The sequence below is a fragment of the Macaca fascicularis genome, chromosome 7 (assembly GCF_037993035.2).
Source record: "Macaca fascicularis isolate 582-1 chromosome 7, T2T-MFA8v1.1".
In the NCBI taxonomy this organism is placed as follows: Eukaryota; Metazoa; Chordata; class Mammalia; order Primates; family Cercopithecidae; genus Macaca; species Macaca fascicularis.
This window is the reverse complement of record NC_088381.1, coordinates 84,143,812-84,164,012: the sequence shown is the minus strand read 5'-3', so window position 1 is coordinate 84,164,012 and position 20,201 is coordinate 84,143,812. Positions and strand designations below refer to the sequence as shown.

The following is a 20,201-nucleotide window of genomic DNA, read 5'->3' as shown; positions in this document are numbered from 1 at the left end:
TCAGGAGATCAAGACCATCCTGGCTAACATGGTGAAACCCCGTCTGCACTAAAAACACAAAAAAGACTTAGCCGGGCGTGGTGGCAGGCGCCTGTAGTCCCAGCTACTCAGGAGGCTGAGGCAGGAGAATGGCATGAACCTGGGAGGCGGAGCTTATAGTGAGCCGAGATCGCGCCACTGCATTCCAGCCTGGGCGAGAGTGAGACTCCGTCTCAAAAAAAAAAAAAAAAAAAAAAAAAAGATACCTCTTTCTTGTCCATTCATATTTATAAAATAAGCAAGTAGTAAGAGCTCTATCAGTATTTGGGCAAGTTACTCTTTCATTTCCTCAGGAAGGCCAACTGTTCCCATTAAGAAAAGAAGTTGACAGATTCATTAAGTGATTTTGCTTCCAGGTTGAGATTTTATACTTTCCTCAAAGTCTCTTGTGGCCCTTTTTATTGTAAATAAAGGAACTGAGGTCCAAAGAGGTTAAGCCATAGGACTTCGATCTCTTACCTCTCAGTCCTGAGTTGTGCTACCAAACCATGAAACAGCCACTTCCCGGGACTGCAGCCCTGAAATGCTCCCACTACTAATTTCCTCCCTTGAGGAACTTCAGAATTTTAGAAAGGACTGGTGATTGTTGCTTCCAAGCTATATTCCTTCTACTTCTTACAAAGACCACAGGCACCAATGCAGGGAAGGTTGTAAGGCCCTACCTCAGCCCCCTCCACCTTGCACACTCAGACCGTGTCATCATCAGAAACTTCTCCATGACCACAGTCTTTTTCTGCCACCAAAATGTCCCATATCCCAGATGGCTTACCCAATACAGCAGTTCTTCAACATCAATGGGTACTTTGGCCCACCTCCATTCTCCGTATTCACTCTTCCTTTATTTGCCTCCAATCCAGCTCAGATTTCATGTTATATCACTCTCTTGGCCAAATCCTAAACCTCCTTAGTCTCTCTGTACTTGTACTGCACCCACCTGGCAAAAACCTAAATCTGTATGAATGCCAGAGTCTTCCTTCTCCATACCTCAGACAGCTGAGTACAGCAAGAGAAAGTTCCCTAAACAAGCAGAAGATTCCACCATAAGCTTAATCACCAACTGCTTGTAAATAACACCCAACAATTCTTTCTCTAGCCAAACTGCCATGTGAGTCTTCCAACCTGCCCTCTCCCCAAATGTTCATTCCCAAGCAGATGGTCTGACCTGGTAAAAGCATCAGACAAAAACTCTCTCAACTGCCTCTCTCTCCCTCAGTGTCCATCTGTCTTTCCACCTGTCCTCCCTTTCTTTACTTTTACAAAGGAGGAAAGGATATATTCCCAAGGTCAATCCTTCCATGTGTACTCTGGAGCCCATTCTTAGGAAACTTGGACTTTTAATTATTCCCTTTTTCCAGAGGTTCAACTCCTGTCTAATGGGAACTTCCTATCAGCATTTACTCTGTCCTCTTAGAAAACAGAAGAGAGGGGGGAAAGGAAAGGGAAAAGAAAAGGGAAGAAGAGAAGAAAAATCTCCTTTGTTGTCAAATTCTCCCCCACTATGCCCATCCCATATCACAGCCAAACTTCAAGACCTATCTACCCATCTGTTTACTAGAGGTCCTCTCTGCATATCCCATCTATGTGGGGGTTTCCATAGAGAACATCAATACTCAAACAAAAGAAGAGCTGCTTCCGCTTAAGTGGAGATAGACTATTGCTCAGTCCCCACCTCAGCATTGCTCAGTAAACCTGAGGTTCTGTGGAACTCTTAGATACAGCTAGGTTCCTCTTCAAACAGTTTGTCCAGTTCCCCTGTTATTTATTCCAAGTTCCAGCCCCCACTCCCCCCTTTTGCTGAGCTTTAACCTGTCTAAATACGCCTAGACATGCCACAGCCCTGTTTCCTTATGTGGAAATAGGTTAGCTTTCTAGTCACCTGTAGGTGACCCCTTCCTCCCCTCCCTCTCTCCTCTATCATGTGCCTACCTTGTCTAAGAAAGTTTAAATGTTTAGCCAATCGGGACTAGTTTAGATTGTGTGGTCCAACCCCAGCCAATGGGGGAAAGACACAGGACAGAATCTGCGTTGTTCTCCTTTGTTCTGTGTGTTCTCATGGTGGCTAGGCCTATGAGCCACACTCTTCCGCAGAAGAAAATTGGCCTTGCTGAGAAATTCTGAGTGCTCGTTTTCTTTGTGGCCCTGAGCTTTTACTTCCAATAGAACCTATAAAACCACTGCTCAAGGCAAGCGAAACAGGTATGTAGACTTGTCCCTCGAACATTGTGCCACTGAGTCTTAGTTCATCTTCTTCCCTTAAACTTGAAATGCCAACAAATGAAAATTCCATGAGAAGCAGCAGCTATTCCATGATATACCTATCGTCAATGTCTTGAAGAATGATGGGTACACAGTAAGTACTCAACAAATACACACTAATTGAATGATGCTCTTCCTCCTAAGTGCCTGTCAAAGTCAGTCTTCAGTGTCATACAAATAGGATCTTATTTTTAAAATATTTTACAATGCTGCTACATAGAATGAAATTATGTGTACTACACATGTTAAGCAGTAAGCCAGGCACTGAAGGTACAGAATGCAAGATACAGTTCCTGCTTTTGAAAGCTCTCAGTCTGGAACTCTTATAATATGGTCTTTATGCAATTCTACTTTACATTCATTTATTTAATTCTACCACTACATGAATACCTATCATGTGACAAACCCAGACCCTATATTACTCCTAATATCTTATTTATCTTAAAATGATCATAAAGATCTGACTTAATTCCTGAATTGCATTTAAAATAATTATGGAAAAAGTATTTAAAACATTTTCTAAGGTAAATCATAGGAAGATAGGAAGAAAAATCATGTTTCTTAACTACTTTTTTTTTTTTGAGACAGGGTCTCACTTTGTCACCCAGGCTGAAGTGGAGGGGCATGATGTTGGCTCACGGCAGCTTCAACTTCCTGGGCTCAAGCGATCCTCCCATCTCAGATCCCCCAAGTAGCTGGGACTACAGGCACACGCCACCACAACCAGCTTTTTTTTTTTTTTTTTTTTTTTTTTTTTTGTATTTTTTATAGAGAGAGGATTTTGTGATGTTGCCCAGGCTGGTCTTGAACTCCTGAGCTCAAGTGATCCGCCTGCCTCAGCATCCCAAAGTGCTAGGATTACAGGCATGAGCCACTGCACCCGGCCCCCACAACTACTTCTTGTTCACCTATCAACTATGTAACTAGATTTCAATATAAACCAGCTTATGTTTAAAAAGAAAGTTCTGGCCAGGCACAGTGGCTCACTGTAATCTCAGCACTTTGGGAGGCTAAGGCAGGAGGATCACTTGAGCCCAGGAGTTCGAGATCAGCCTGGGCAACACAGCAAGACCCCATCTCTATAAAAAGTTGTAAAACTTAGCTGTGTATGGTGTGGTGATGTGTGCTTGTAGTCCCAGCTACTCAGGAAGCTGAGGCAGGAAGCTCACTTGAGCTCAGGAGGTCAGGGCTGCAGTGAGCCAGGAGTATATACTGTACTCCGGCCTGGGCAACAGAGCAAGACCCTGTCTCAAAACAAAACAAAAAGTTTTAAGGTTTCTCAGCTATACAAATAAATGATAATCAAATATTGCTTTAAAAAAGTTTTTTTTGAGACTGAGTCTCACTCTGTTGCCCAGGCTGGAGTGCAGTGGCATAATCTCAGCTTACTGCAAACTCAACCTTGCAGGTTCAAGTGATTCTCCTGCCTCAGCCTCCCAAGTAGCTGGGACTACAGACGTGTACCACCATGCCTAGCTAATTTTTATATTTTTGGTAGAGACAGGGTTTCACCATGTTGGCCAGCCTGGTCTCAAACTCCTAGCTTCAAGTGATCTGCCCGCCTTGGCCTCCCAAAGTGCTAGGATTATAGGCATGAGCCACCATGACTGGCCAAAAGTCTTTTGAAATATAAAACGTGTCTACCCTTTAGTCCAACAATCCTACTTTTTAGGCTATCCTAAATATAAACATACATATACATACAAGAATGTACATATATCTAGTGGCCTAGAGGTTAGTGGAATGAGAGTATCATGAAATGAAAAAAGAGACTTCCAGAGAAATATGTATGATTTTATTTTTGTTATTAAAAAAGGAAAAATACAAACAGAATATATATATAATTACATAAACACAAGCAAGGAGGTGGAAGGTGGTATAGTCTGAATGTTTGTGTTTCCCCAAATTCATACATTAAAATTCTAAACCCCAAGATGATGATGGTGTTAGAAGGTGGGACCAGCTGGGCATGATGGCTCACACCTGCAATCCTAGTACTTTGGGAGGCCGAGGTGGGTGGATCACCTGAGGTCGGGACTTCAAGACTAGCCTGACCAACATGGAGAAACCCCATCTCTACTAAAATTACAAAATTAGCTGGGCGTGGTGGCGCATGCCTGTAATCCAAGCTACTCGGGAGGCTGAGGCAGGAGAATCACTTAAATCTGGGAGGCAGAGGTTGCCGTGAGCCGAGATAGAGCTGTTGCACTCTAGCCTGGGCAACAAGAGTGAAACTCTATCTCAAAAATAAAAATAAAAATAAAAATAAAAATAAGAGGTGGGACCTTTGGGAGGCAATTAGATATGACAGCAGAGCCCTTATGAATGGAATTGGTGTCCTTTAAAAGAGTTCGGGGAGAGACCCTTGACCCCTTCCACCATGTGAGAACACAGCAAGAAGGCACCATCTACGATCCAGTAAGAAAGACCTCACCAGACACCGAATCTGCTAGCACCATGATCTTGTACTTCCCCACCTCCAGAGCAGTAAGAAATAAATTTGTTTATAAGCCACTGATTTTATGGTGTTTTGTTATGGCAGCATGAATGAACCAAAGCAGAAGGATACAATCCAACTATATTAATGTTGGTTGCTTCACAAACTGGAAAAAGAGAGGATTGCTTTCCAGATACTCCTCTATGTTGTTTGACATAAGGGCATATACCAGTTTTGTAATTGCAAAGTTTATTCTTTTAAATGTGCAAAAAGGCTTTTTCTTGTGCTTTAGTTCTAAATATGAGCACTCGCCAAGTTCTGGACTTTTGCCATGCAATCATCCTACAAATACAAGCCACTACATGGCTCTGAGCAACTAAGGGGCAAAAGGGAGAAGGGTAGAGGTTGTGTATTAGCGACAACTTCTCTTCTCAGCAAGAGGCCTAATATGCTGAGGGGTGGGAGAGGAAAGGAGGAAAATGCTGAGAGAAGGCGTTTAACACACATGCAAAAATGTTAACAGGAAACAAAAAAAACAATGTTAAGAAACACTAAAACAACATGAACATGGAAGTGACTGACAGATTCTCAAGCTTGTTTAAAATCCGTAAGTAAAAGGCCAATTAAGCAATAATATATTCGAGATACTATACATTTTCAATAATGTTTTCCCCAGTTTTGGACAGTATTGCAGTTGTAAATAAAACTGCACATATTACTCTCTTTTAGGAACTGTATTTTAACATCAGCAAATATTCCAAAAGCCCTAAGAATCACTACTAGTTTTGAGCACTCTAGGAAAAGTAATGTTTTACCTGTTTTCAAAAACTGCGCTGTAAGCTGTCACGTATCTGATATAATCAGGCAATGCGCAGGCTTTGGGATGACTGCTACTATTCCCACCATCTCCTCATATCTGTACAGCACTTTATAGTTTACAAAGTTCTTTGATATACATAAATCAAATATTCCAGCTAAGAGAAAACAATTAAAGTAAAATATATACATAATTATAAACATACACAACAATTTAATCTTTGATGATTAAAAAGGTTGCAGAGAAATAAAATGTATTACCATAAACTATTACAAACATCAATTTACTGGACAGTAGATTCTTATTTTCATAAATAAAAAACTGAAGCTGAGAAACTATGACAAGACCAAAAGTTTAACTTTTGGTGGGGGGGGGGGGATCTTTTTTATTTTTATACACATGACAAGATTTTACATCAAGAATAGTCAGTTAAATAGTACAAATAAGGTATGTTTAAAAAATTCAACTAAAAAACCCACTTCTTCCTGTAACCCATAATCCCACATTTAACAGTGCAGGGAGAAGGGGACTGGTGGGGTGCATCTAAAACAAGTCTCTCCCAAAAGAAATGCCTTAAATTTCACATTCCCTCTCCACACAGGATCCAAACAGTGAGAGTATAATTTACAATTCATCTTTTTCAGCTGTAGATTCCTTTGCTGTTTCTTGTTCTTCATCTGTTCCCATATCCATTTCTTTGTCTTTGTCTTGCTCTGCGTCTTCTGTTGTCTCCTCAGGTTCTTCTTTGGGTTCTTCCATCTTTGCATCAGGATCAATGTTCAAACTGAGGCAAGGCATTCTTTCTATTCTATGTCCATATGCTTTAGTGTCTGGTAAAAGATACCCTGACTGGAGCACTGCTGTTTCAAACAAAACCATAGCAAGATCCAAAACTGTTTTATCATCTTCATCTTCCTTAATTCGTTGAAGCATGTCTCTGATCAGCGGATGTCTGGGATTAATTTCAAATGTTTTCTTCTGACTCACATGGTAACTTGTAGAGATGTCCTTGCCCGTTTGGTACACTTGTGCTTTCATGATTCTCTCCATGTTGCCAGACCACCCGTACTGGCTGGCCACCAAAGCGCATGGAGATTCTGTCAGGCACTGAGATACCACAGCCTTTTCAATCTTGCCCTTAAGGGCTTTATCTTTCATCCAATTGAGCAGAGGCTCAAATTCTTTCTCAACTGCTTCATGACTCTCCTTAGTTTTCTCACTTTCATCAAACTTCACTCCTTCCTTGGCAACATTCTGGAACCTCTTCCCATCAAATTCGGGAAGGGCCTGAATGCAGTATTCATCCACAGGTTCTGTGAAGTAAATAACTTCATAGCCCTTTTTCAGAAGTCGCTAAACAAATGGAGAAGATTCAGCCTCTTTTCTGCTGGACCCAGCCATGAGGTAGATTTTGTCTTGTTTTTCCTTCATTCTTTCCACATACTGGTGTAGGCTAGCAATGTCGGTTGGATGATGAGAAAACTGGAACTTAAGAAGTTTAGCAAGATGTGTTCGATTCGAGTGGTCTTCAATCACGCCAAGCTTAATGTTGGTACCAAATTCTTTCCAAAAAGTATCATTGTATTTCTCATCAGCAATCTTCTTGATCATGCGCAGAGTTTTACGGACAAGTTTCTTCCTAATCACCTTAAGCAGTTTATGTTGCTGAAGAGTCTTGCAGGAAACATTCAAAGAGACCATCTGAGTCCACCACACCCTTGACAAAATTAACGTACTTAGGCATCATAACATGGAAGTCATCTGTGATGAATACTCAGCGCACATAGAGCTTAATGTAATTGCTCTTTTTAGATCCATATGTGTCAAATAGGCCACGTGGAACAAATGTGGGTACAAATGAAATTGATTTGAAGGTAACTTCCCCTTCAGCAGTAAAGTGGATATAAGCCACAGTGTCATCACTTTCCTTTGAAAATGATTTGCAGAAAGCTTTGTATTCATCTTCTACTCCTTTGGATGGTCTCTGCCATATTGGTTTGATATCATTCATAAGTTCCCATTCACAGACAGGTTTTTCAACTTTTTTAGTCTTCGGTTTCTTTTCTCCTCCTTTTCTTCTTTCTTCTTCTTCTCCTTCTCCTTCTTCTTCTCTTCTTCTTCCCTTTCTCCTTTCTCCTTTCTCCTTCTCTTTCTTTCTTCTTCTTCTATAGCTTCATCATAAGATTCTTCTTTCTCTTCTTTTGCTGCTGCTTCTTCCTTCATGGGCTCCTCAGCAGTTCCAGTCTTGCTGCTCCATACATAAATAGGAAGGTTTACGAACTGTGAATATTTTTGACAAGATTTTTAATTGTATCCAATTCAAGGTAATCAAATGCTTTTTCTTTTAAGACAAGGGTAATTGTTGTTCCCCGTCCTAGAGTGTCTCCTCTTGAGTCAGCAATTACAGAATATTCACTGGAGTTGGACTCCCAGATGTCCTGGGTATCATTGTTGTGTTTTGAAGTGACAATAACCTTATCTGCTACAAGGAAGGTGGAATAGAAACCGACGCCAAACTGGCCAATCAATTCAGGAAGTTGACTGGCCATCTTCCTGTGCTTCAGTCATTTTGTTTAAAAACTTGTTTGTCCCAGATGTGGCAATGGTACCAAAGTTTTTTTTTTTTTTTTTTTTTTTGAGACGGAGTCTCGCGCTGTCACCCAGGCTGGAGTGCAGTGGCCGGATCTCAGCTCACTGCAAACTCCGCCTCCCGGGTTCACGCCATTCTCCTGCCTCCGCCTCCCGAGTAGCTGGGACTACAGGCGTCCGCCACCTCGGCCGGCTAGTTTTTTGTGTTTTTTAGTAGAGACGGGGTTTCACCGTGTTAACCAGGATGGTCTCGATCTCTTGACCTCGTGATCCGCCCGTCTCGGCCTCCCAAAGTGCTGGGATTACAGGCTTGAGCCACCGCGCCCGGCCTGGTACCAAAGTTTTTAACCAACTCTTCTCTGGTCATTCCTACACCAGTGTCTGTGACACACAGCAGATTCTTCACCTTATCGCACTTAATTTTGACTGTTAGTTTCTCATTTCCAGAAAGAGCATTTTCATCAGTCAGTGATATTAGCCTTATCTTATCTAAAGCCTCAGAATCAGTTCTCTCAGGAAAATCTCTTTATTTTCATACAACGAATTGATGAGAAGTTTCATCATTCTGTTAACTTCAGCTTGGAAGGCAAACTTTTCGGACTCTTATTTATGATGCATTTAATTCATTCAACTGAATAGCTTCTTCCTCTCTCTGTACTACTTCATCGTCTGTCCTTGAACCTTCTCTACTTTTACCCAGATCCTCTTCTACTGTACCATCCACATCAACTTCATCATCAGCTCTGACCGACCCGAAGGTCAGCAGGACACGGCAGAGGCCCAGCACCCACAGGGCCTTCATGGCGTGCGGCTGGTGAGTCTCAAGTCCCTTTCGATTGCAAGAGCTGCCTCCGCCCTCTCACTCCTGGGCTGATAGTCACACCTCCAGCCGCATGGTCCGCCCACAAATTTAACTTTTATAAGCAAAGGTCAATTCTCTGAACAAAGTCTACCCCATTGGGCTATGGTAGATAGTTAATAAGTAATCCACTCACAAATTTTTCTTTATACATAAAGAGCAAACATGGGAAAATCTAGGCTATAATCCTTGTCAAAATATTTCTTATACCACTTCTCATTAAAGGGCTAAAAAAATACTAATATGGTTTCATATCATGAGATGATGACTTTGCAAAAAAGGATTCCTATAACTGCATATAGATTTTCCAAGTTGGAAAACTGAAAAATCTAATTTCAGAAATATAAGTAGGCATTCAACATATATGCCAATATGCTAATCACAAAAGAACAAAACATACTTATCTATTTACTTCCAGACAGAGCAAAGATAAACTAATTTTACAATGCTTTCTACCCACTATAGGCATTGTACACAGATTAAATAAAACTTTTCCAGGAAAACATGCCATGTACATGAAGCCAATAAGATACACTTTCCAGATATTTAGCAAAGTCCAATATAGCGAAGGGAATGAAGAATGGGTGAATTCACAAAGTAGTAAGATTTCATAAATCTTCTAAAATGAGTAAGAACTAGAATTCAAGTACAAGATTCAAATAAGGTTAAGTGATAACCAGACAAGGCCATACAAAGTAAATCCATTTAATACAGAGTCCAAGTTTTACAAAATAGTGGGAATAAAAAGCTTGATTTGGACATTCTTTAGAAAAACTTTTAGTTTATCTTATATGTAATACAATTCAGATTATAATAAAAACTATGTGCTTATTCTTAGAACATAAAAAGAGCAAATTAAATGTTGTCTTTGTGGCAAAACTTTTTCCAAAAAATTGTATGCTAGCCCAATTCAAAGTCATTTGATTTTCACAGGCCAATCATAAAGGTTTTGTTTTCAAAACACTCAAAAGTTACATTAAGCTTCCCTAGTGCCTCTTAATGCTTTAATTTTCAAATCACTCTCCCTTTAATACCTGTATCTCAAAAGCACTGTTGGTCTTTCTCTTGTTTACTTTTTAACTGGTCTAGTGAATGCTGTAATATCCAAGAATCACCTGAGAAGCTTAACATACAAACAAATTACAAGTCAGGACAGAAGCACATGCTCAATGAAGACAGGTTTTTGAATGGGTACTAATTTGATAAGTCATACATGAGTGAATATTTTGCTTTCCTTCACAACTTCCCTTGCAACCTCATAACTGCACGAACTTGGATAACAAATTCATAGCCAATGAGAAACCCCTGTGTGTGCATTTATATTAACCGTATATATAACAACAGGGGATATAAGTCTTGGTCTGAATGCCTTAGGGTATGTAAATGTATCTTGATCAGGACCACACGTATAAATAATTTTTTGTAGTGTAATATAATACTGTACCAAGGTTGTCAGGGAGTTCCTTTTCATATAGAGTCTCTCCAAGTACTGCAGTCCCTCATCTTTCAGTAACTCCAATGGAAAATGGTGCAGATTCCTATAATTTAAGAACAAATTCTTGTGCTTTTCCAGCCTTGCCACAGAGATCGTCTTACAAAGTTCGGACGCCATGACTGAATATATCCCATCAGGCACACTGCAGTACTATATCTTGTCAAAATTGGTCCATTTCTATAAAGAGAACAAGAAAATTTATTCATTATAAGATTTTTTACAAGCATTGCCACATAAACCAGTTAGCACCCAGAGCTACTTGAAGACACTGAAAAAGATAATTATATTAATACATTCAATCCTACATTTTATATTCATAACAACTAAAATTGTCACACATATTTAGGAGGAGATTAAAATGAATAACAATTTAATAAAAATACTCTGATTAAACAATATTTATTATTTATTAGAAATAGTCCTAATGGAAAAAATAGTTTTTGCACTTGAGATAGGAACCCTTGTCTAAGAAAAACAGTGACCAGTTTCATAACATGCAACCAAAGGAGAAGCTTAAAAATCAAATGCAGCAAACCCCATTTCTTTTATGAACTACCTCATTTTGTATTTAGCTTAAGGTACTTCAAAAATATTAAAATATATATTATTTATATCTAGAGCATTAATAGCTTCATTTTCTTCACTTCCTAGTATGTAAATATTGTCCTATATTCTGATTTTTTTCTTTATCTCTTTATTCTTTTCTTTCTTCTTATTTTGTTTTTAGAGACAGGGTCTCACTCTGTTGCCCAGGCTAGGCTGCAGTGGCTCAATCATAGCTCACTGTAGCCTCAACTTCTGTGCTCAAGTGATCCTCTCACCTCAGCCTCCCAAGCAGCCGTTACCATAGGCAGCACCACCACACTCAGCAAATTGTTTTATTTGTTTTAGAGATGGGGGTCTCACTGTGTTGCCCAGGCTAGTCTCAAACTCCTGAGTTCAAGCAATCCTCCCACCTCAGCCTCCCCAAATGCTGGGATTACAGGTGTGAGCCACTGTGCCTCGCCTCTTTGTTTTTAGCTTTATGGATTATCAGAGGCATCAAAGAAATAGATCCAGGGCCACACAGTTTCATTATTTTAAATTATTTCAATGAAAGAAGAAACACTGCACTCAGAAACAAGAATCCTGTATTATTCTATAATACTACAATGTCTCTGGGTCTCCAGTTGCCTAATATATAGAAAGGAGATAGCAACTAATGTACTGGTTTACAGGCCTGAGTCCAGGGCAGATTATTATAAATTCTCTTCTAGCTCCAAAATTGACAAGGGCAACAACACAAGTAACATTTGCCATTTTATCCACTAGGCACAGAGCTAAAACAAACTTCACCATCAGTTAACACAAAAAGAAACAAACTAAAGGCTTCAGTAATTTGTCCAAGGTCAAACCGTTCACAAGGGATAAAAGCAAGGGTTTGATGCCAGGTCCAATGAATTTCAAAGTTTGGGTTCTTTACAGACACTGACTCACAAGATTCCACAGGATACTAAGGAAATGCTGAAACAACTACAAAGAAGTTGAACTTTGCTTAAAGATTTGACTATTTTCCTCAGCACTTTTTCCCAACTCTCTGTTGGAAAGTACCTTTCAATATTTTTTTTTTTCTTAAGGAAAGTGATTTTCACTGGGAATTAATACCAAATTAGTACAAAATGCAGCAACATAAGCTTTCAATAAACAAAAGTTCTGTAATTTTCTGGTTATATTTTATTATTTCCAAATTCTAATTCCTAGCTAATGAGTTAGCACTTGCCATTTTACATAAAAAGGCAAAGTATGAAATATTAACTATTTCCAAAGCAACATAAGGATCCAATACTTTCCCACATTTATTCCACCTACTCACCTATTTTATGACATATATTATGTGACTTTGTACAAGATACATCTTTCCACATCTTAATTCTCCTATCTGTAAAGCAAAGGGAAGTAGACTACAAATAACATCAATGATTCTGTGAAGAAAATGAAACTTTTTAGGTAATTATTCACTGAACTAGTAAACTGTTAGCAGTTGAGATGTCTCACAACCATCTCAAACTTAACACACTCAAAGAGCTTTCCATTTTCATCATCAATCCAAATCTCCATAGTTTTTCCCATCTCAATAAATGACCCACCCCTCCATCCACCAGCAGGAAGTCATGAATGATTCCATCCTCTCATATTCTGACCACCTCCAATCTATCACAAGGCTAGTGGCTTCCATCTCCCAAAGACATCTCAAATCCATCCAAATCTCTCCATCTGCCAAAACCACAAGCCACTGTCATTTCCTGCCTGGCCAACTGTATTAGTGGTCTCCCTGTGTCCACTCTAGTCACTTCCAATTCATTAATCCCAGCAGTGGGCCTTTAAAAATGTACATCCAATTACATCTCACTCTTTCCGGCACACATCTTACTAAATAAACCCTTCAGAAACCTCTTATTCAGAAAATCAAACCCATACCAGGCCTTGAGGGTGCCTCACCATCCGCCCCCACCTACTTCTCCAGCAACTCTGCTTGGCTTCTCACCAAGCTTCTGGGTTTTTCCAATCCTTAAAGCTACCAAACCCCTAACAGCACTTGCTGCTCTCCTCTTAGCCTAGAAAGCAATGTCCCATCATTCTCCAGATTTCAACATAAAAATCACTTCCCGAGGCCAGCCGCGGTGGCTCACACCTGTAATTCCAGCACTCTGGGAGGCCGAGGAGGGTGGATCACCTGAGGTGAGGAGTTTGAGAACAGACTGGCCAACTTGGCAAAACCCCATCTCTACTAAAAATACAAAAATTAGCTGGGTGTGGTGGCAGGTGCCCGTAATCCCAGCCACTCGGGAGGCTGAGGCAGGAGAATCGCTTGAAGCCGGGAGGCAGAGCTTGCAGTAAACCGAGATCGCACCACTGCACTCCAGCCTGGGCGACAGAGACTCGGTCTTAAAAAAAAAAAATCACTTCCCTATCCCAAAGTACTCCCCTGGTGTTCTTTCAGAGGAACTTGGCTGTTTGTTTTTCCTTCGTAGGACTCCTCACAATTTGTCACTTAAATATTTATCGTTGCACCTGTTTATTGTCAATAAAGCCAAAAAGCCTGCAAATAAACTCTTCAGAAACTTATTTAGAAATCCTGAGGGCAGGGACTGTGTTGTTTTCTTCAAGCTTGCATACCTGCATCTAGCACAATAACAAAAAGTAACCCTTCCTAATACCTAGGTGATGGGTTGATAGGTGCAGTAAATCACCAAGGCACAAGTTTACCTATGTAACAAACCGGCATATTCTGCACATGTATCCAGGAACTTAAAATAAAATTTTAAAGTAAGCCTTCTAATATCTGATGACATGTGGAAGAACATTGCAAGGTTGATTTCCCATCCACCTATGTCAACACCACGGATAGAGCCTATAAGCTTGCTACATGCCACAAGGATGTCTAATCTTTACAATCGTGCATTGCAATAGACATATGTAGCCCGTTTTGCAGAGGAGGAAACTGAGTTTCTCGGAGGGTAACATGCCATAGTTCCATCGCAGGTGAACCGACTGCAAAGCCTGTGCACCGCCGCCCTACAATGCAAAACCACACTCACTGAGGCAAGATTCAGTAAGAGATTCCCTGTAACCTGACGGCTTTCCTTCTGAATGTTCTAGCTGGGATTGGCTGCCTCAAAAACACCATTAAACTCTGTTAAAATTGCTACAAAGGCTGTTTGGGAGATAAAATCTAAACAAATGAAATCCTAAAACTGCCAATAACGACAATAAAGCATCAACAATGCTCATAGTTTTGCAGTATGCATTCACAGGCCATACACAGCCTTTAACAAGGTAATTTTCTTACTCCATTTCACTTTACTACATCTTAACCTAGTTAAGCAAACTACCTCTTGTATAGTTATACTACCTCTTACGTAGTTAGAGTAATACTATTACGCAAATAGTATTACTTAATATCAGCTGTATACAGCTGCACCTACACACGAGCTTCCTGACAAGTGAACACCAATCTATCTTATTAAAAACAAAACAAAAAAATCAAAAACCTCTCAACAAAATTCCACACATATTAAGGAATATTTTGAAAGAAAGGAGTCCCTTAGACTGACTTGCCCGTACTCAATTTAGTAGAATACGCATTCCAATTTCCTAACGCTGGAGATGAGAGAACTATAAGCTACATATTAAAAGCATTTGTAAAAGGCTATTTTCTCAGCTCAGTGGTAATAAACACTGGCAGAGTCTTAGGCAAAACACACGCCGTTTCGCCCGAGTTAGCCAGCCACTGAGATCGTTACAGTTGGGAAGCAGTGAGCCCAGCAGCAGGGATTTCACGGACCCGGTATCAGGGTTCTCAGGTCCCAGGGGCCGCGGGCCGCAGAGTGCGAGAAGGACCCAGCAGCTGCGGCCACCCGAGGCCCGGACGGCCCCGCTGTCCCACTCGCCGCGACCCGGACGCTTTGGCAGGACCAGGTCTGGGGCGTCCCCCCCGGCGGCCAGGTCAGAGAGCCTTGCCACTTGAACCACCCGACGAAGCGGACAGCTCTACTCACCTTAGCGCCAGCAGAGCCAGCGCTCCGGAGCGCAAGCTGCGCTGGAAGGCAAGCGGGGGACTGCGGGCGGGGCGGGGCAGGGAGCCGGGCGGGGGCGGGGCGGAACGCCGGGCGTCGGGGGCGGGGCCCCGGGGGCGGAGCGGAACCCGCGCTACAGGGAGCTGGAGAAGAGGGAGCGGGAGAGGAGCAGGGAACCTCGCGATAACCCCCTGTGTTCTCGCGCTTTCACGATAGGTGTGGGAAAATGTTCGTTTGCCAAGCGATATGTCTATTGGCCGAGAGCGCGACTTCCTCTATTCTGGCCCCGCCCGCGGCTCTACTCTTGCTTCCGGCTCCGGCGTGGGGTTTGATGTCCACGGAGTGGCTTTTTGTTTAGCGTTTTGAAGGGGTAATTTAGCCGGCTCCAACCTCGGGAGCCGCCAGTTACTGGCCTGTTCCTTCATTCATACATTCATTCAGTCACTCGGCCTCTCATTCAGTAGCACACGTTGAGGGATTACAGCAGTGATCCCACGTTGAGCGTTCATTCTAAGAGCTGTTTATAGATTATCTCGTTGAACCCTTGACAGCAATCCCGTGACACAGGGACTAACAGCACCAGTCTGACGGTTGAAAAACAGGCCAGTGAGTTTATGTAACGAAAGCAATGTTAGCAAGTAGTGAGTCTAAGCACTAGATTTAAGGGGTCACTGCGCACTGGTAGATAACAAAGATGAGGAGGAGGTAACCTAGTCTCTGCCCTTCAAGCACCCAAGGTTTATTGTGAGAAAAGATTGCTACAAAGGACAGGAACAATTTAGAGAGTTAAATACAATGACAGTTCCTAGCATGACTGAGTAGGCTGTCATTATGTATTTCTTCAAGACAAAAATTATGTCAGCGAAATAGCATCAAAGAAAGAGAGTTTTATGCTGTTAAAAATGCTTGGAAGCATAGTTCGGAAACATTGTTAAGAGACACTTTTTAAAGTGTCTCAATATGACAAATTTCCTTCTGAAATGAAGGTTTTAAAGTATTTTCCTCTACTGCAATCGCTGATGTTTTTTGTTCCGTGAAAAGCCTGTCTGTTAATTTGCGAGGCTCCTTGTCAAGGAACCTTAACTTTATAATGAAGCAGTTTTACAGTGGCTGACTTAATTACTCTTAGAGATGAATAACCTAGAAAGCAGAGTTACATTAAATAAAAAACATTGGTTTCAAAACAAGGTATGAGTTATAATAAAATATTTATCAGTTATCTGTTAAATTTGGTCTTCAAGAGCTACTCAGGTATAGAGCACAGTATATGTCATGTATTTCTAAGATAGTTTCATAATACTTAAGAATTCGTGGCACTCAAATTTTTTGCTGGTCTTAAAATGAGGAAATCCACATTTTGTGTAAAAACAAAGATACTTTTGTGGTCAACCCAAATAATAAGACTTGCTGCTAATATATGAAGAGGTACACCCCCCAAAAAAGAAAGAAGATTAACAATAGAACAGTTTTTTCAAAATAATGTTAGCCTCTTAGTTTTCATTTCTTTTTTTTAAAAGGGGAATACCGTTTTTCAATGCATTCATTTAGTATCTGATATTTGATCATGAAAAATGAATCATGTTAAAATTACTTTCACCTCCTCCCCAGATTGACACAAAAGTTACCAAGTGATTATATGTGAGAGTATCCTATGACCCCACTCTTAGAAGTTCTCCCAATTTGCAGAGAATCAATTTGCACGTTTTGTCTCTCTCGAAGGGGGAAAAAATTCTCTAAGCTGGTGATTTTACATTCTTTGACAAACTTCAATAGCAACAGGCAGCGATACCCCTTTAAGCAAATTGCAAGGAAAAGACCTCATTTTAAAATTCCCACCTCTGGCTCCCAAGGATTGGTTTGCAAACTTCGACAAAATACTCTTCTCCACTCGCTATTGGTGAGTGCCCTATCATTCATTCTTTTGCCTGGAGTTTTGTGAGGTACCCCCTTGCTTTACGGGAAAAAACTGCTCCGGAACTGCCCTACTTTAGACTTTTTCATGGTTATCAATCTGTACAAAGAATCACCAAACTGATAAAGCAGGAACCAAAAGGGCAAGTCACGCTGCCAAGACAACTGTGTCATTCGCTCGAAAAAGAAACGGTGAGCCTCCCCAGCAGACTGGGTAAACCGGCAAAGGATTTTACGACATAGTTGGAGATTGGAGAGTTACAGAAACTTTTACGATTTTGTTTTTGTTTTTTGTTGTTGTTGTTGTTGTTTTTACAAGTTTTAAAGGAGTGATTGAGTGTCAAAAGAAAAGCAGAGAAAAATACAAGCACAATTTAAAGATAGCAGGAAGAAGTGTTCCGAGAGTATTTTTCTCTTTAGGGTAAGGTTTGAAAGCATCATGCCCAGATTATCAGTGGATTTTTGAAAAGTAAAGGAGGCAAGATAGTAAGATTAACTATAGATCATTTTCTACTTTAAGAATCTGTGCTTCGTTTTTGTTGCTTAAATGGGGATTTAGAAGGACATTTAGTAATATTGTAATTTTTAAATGAATTTTTTTTTGTATATTGTCATACCTGGTATAATAGATAATGCATCTATTAAAAGATATAAGAGAAAATAGAGTTGCTTGAACCCAAATTTTGTGTATATCTGTGGATTAGGGAATCCAGGGACAGATCTGCTAATGGCTAAATAAAACATACTATAGATACCTGAAGCAGAATCAGCATGTAAGGATAAATTCTCAAAAAAGAAATCTAGCATCGTATTTTCAAAAATGGCATTTTAAATTAAAACAAATATAAAAGAGAATTTATCAAGGAAACATAGATAAACATGAATAACTATTTCTTGAGTTGCTTCTGTTAATCTATATAGGGGAATATAAAGTAATAAAATCCAGCCCCTCAAGAACAGGGACAAATGAGGCTCAGAACATTTAAACTAAAACTTCTGAACAGTTCTTAATGCCCAGATGACTGTTGTAGAGCACAGATACTTCAGGAGCTCAGCTCAATGTGAGATGAATTATTCAGAGAAGGCTTCACAGTATGGGTAAGACTCAATTTGGGCCTGAGCAATGGGCAGAATTTCAGAGAGGAAAGAAGGGAAGTGGCATCCCTACTAGTGAGTGAGTTGTTAGCAAGTATGTGCAGCCCGAGGAAGAGCTGGCTCTGACTGCAGCAGAAGGTTCATTTGGAAACTTTGGTTAAAAATTTATAAAAACAGCATGAGAAAAATGAAAAGCTAGAATTCCCAAAATCAAGGGTTTTGGTCCTGTGTCTGGAACAGGAGGCACACCTTATGAAAGTAATATTTGAAGACGATAAAACTGACAGTGCAATTTAAGATGACTACAAGAACAGAGACCAGAAGCTAAGGGGCCTCATACTGTAAATACTGGCACACAGATGAGTAACCCTGCTTCTTACCCAAATACATTTACCTTATCATTGCTGAATAATATAAATTTTGATGCATTTCTTTGTAGTCTTCGAAAGCATTGAGTTTACTTCTTAAGATTTTTGGGGACCTCTGCCACATTGTTTTGGGGAATCATGGTTGCCCCATCTTTATAAAAGTCTTGTCATAAGATGTATAAAAACCAGAATTACACATGAAACTGCATTGCGGTTTCATACCTATTTTTTACCAGCTTTAATGAAGTATAATTTATATATTATAAGGTTCATTTAAGGATATAACTCAATGATTGTTTTAGAAAATATAATAGAGTTGTACAACCATCACCACATTCCAATTTCAGAAAATTTTCATCTTCCTAAAAAAATACTTTGTGCCCATTTGCAGGCAAGTCCTGGTTTCCTATCCCCAGCCCCACTCACTAAAAAACTTTCTGTCTATAAATTTACCTTTTCTGGGCATGTAAATGGAATTACACAATATGTGATCCTTTGCATCTGGTTTCTTTTACTTAGCATAATGTTTTTCAGGTTCACCCATGTTGTAGTATGTCTCATTACTTCATTCCTTTTTGTTGCTAGGTAATAATCCACTCGATGGCAAGACCACATTTTATTTATTTAACAGTACCAGTTAACAGACATTTGGATTTCTTCCAGTATTTAATGATAGTGTTTAATTGTACTAATTGTAATTGTATTACAGTAAATACAGTACAGTATTTAGCTATTATGAATAATGCTGCTATGAAGATGGGTACAAGTTTTTGTATGAACATGTGTTTTCAGTTTTCCTGGGTGTATATCTATGAGTGGAATTACTGTCATATGGTAACTCTGTATGTGTAACTTTTTGAGGTGTTGTACAACTGCTTTCCAAGGTGAATTCCCACTTTACATTTCCACCAGAGTGTATGAGGGCTCCAATTTGTCCACATCCTCACCAACACTCCTGATGATCTGTCTTATTCATTTGGCTGGATTTTAAGTGGTATCTTATTACAGCTTTCATTTGCATTTTCCTAATGACTGATGATACGAAGCATCTTTTCATGTGCTTATTGACTATCCATAGATCTTCTTTTGTAAAATGTCTTTCAAATATTTTTCCTTTTTTTTTTAATTGGGTTGTCATCTTGTTACTGATTTATTTATTTATTTATTTTGAGACCGAGTCTTGCTCTGTCCCTCAGGCTGGAGTGCAGAGTGGCCCGGTCTCGGCCCACTGCAATGTCTGCCTTCCCGCTTCAAGCAATTCTCCTGCCTCAGCCTCCCAAGTAGCTAGGATTACAGGCGCCCATGACCTTGCTCGGCTACTTTTTTTGTATTTTTAGTAGAGATGGGGTTTCACCATGTTGGCCAGGCTGGTCTGGAACTCCTGACCTCGTGATCCACCCGCCTTGGCCTCCCACAGTGGTGGGATTACAGGCATGAGCCACCGCGCCGGCCCATGTTACTAATTTTTTTTTTTTTTTGTCACAGAGTCTCACTCTGTCACCCAGGCTGGAGTACAGTGGCTCAATCTCAGCTCACTGCAACCTCCGCCTCCCAGGTTCAAGCAATTCTCCTGCCCCAGCCTCCCAAGTAGCTGGGATTACAGGTGCCCGCCACTATGCCCAGCTAATTTTTTGTATTTTTAGTAGAGACGGGGTTTCAGCATGTTGGCCAGGCTGGTGTTGAACTCTTGACGTCATGATTTTCCCACCTCAGCCTCCCAAAGTGCTGGGATTACAGGCGTGAGCCACCGCACCCAGTCCCATGTTACTGATTTTTAAT

General features: G+C 40.4%; 2 protein-coding genes and 1 pseudogene across 17 annotated transcripts in view; 1 reads left to right on the top strand and 2 right to left on the bottom strand.

Moving 5' to 3' along the window:
- Positions 1-15,108, bottom strand: part of LRRC28 (leucine rich repeat containing 28) — a 130,575-nt gene extending 115,467 nt beyond the window's left edge. For all 6 annotated transcript variants that reach the window (XM_073996813.1, XM_005560593.4, XM_005560591.4 and 3 more), the window contains exons 1-2: positions 15,031-15,108; positions 10,442-10,669 (exon numbers count right to left, since the gene is read on the bottom strand). Coding sequence is in view for 3 of the 6 variants with exons in the window: in XM_005560593.4 (XP_005560650.1) it covers positions 10,442-10,609 (168 nt within the window). In the remaining 3 variants the exon portion in view is untranslated. The remainder of the gene's footprint in view (positions 1-10,441; positions 10,670-15,030) is intronic.
- LOC102136375 (endoplasmin-like) lies at positions 6,036-8,976 on the bottom strand (annotated as a pseudogene).
- Positions 15,109-16,511: 1,403 nt separating the features above from the next.
- The window catches only part of TTC23 (tetratricopeptide repeat domain 23), a 115,955-nt gene continuing 112,265 nt past the window's right edge, over positions 16,512-20,201 (top strand). For 7 of the 11 annotated variants that reach the window (XM_073996808.1, XM_005560582.4, XM_005560585.4 and 4 more), the window contains exon 1: positions 16,986-17,151. The gene's annotated coding sequence lies outside the window, so the exon portion shown is untranslated. Of the gene's footprint in view, positions 16,946-16,985; positions 17,381-20,201 lie in introns of those variants that run through there. The other 4 variants (XM_073996809.1, XM_045396027.3, XM_045396028.3 and 1 more) reach the window with 3 other exon arrangements.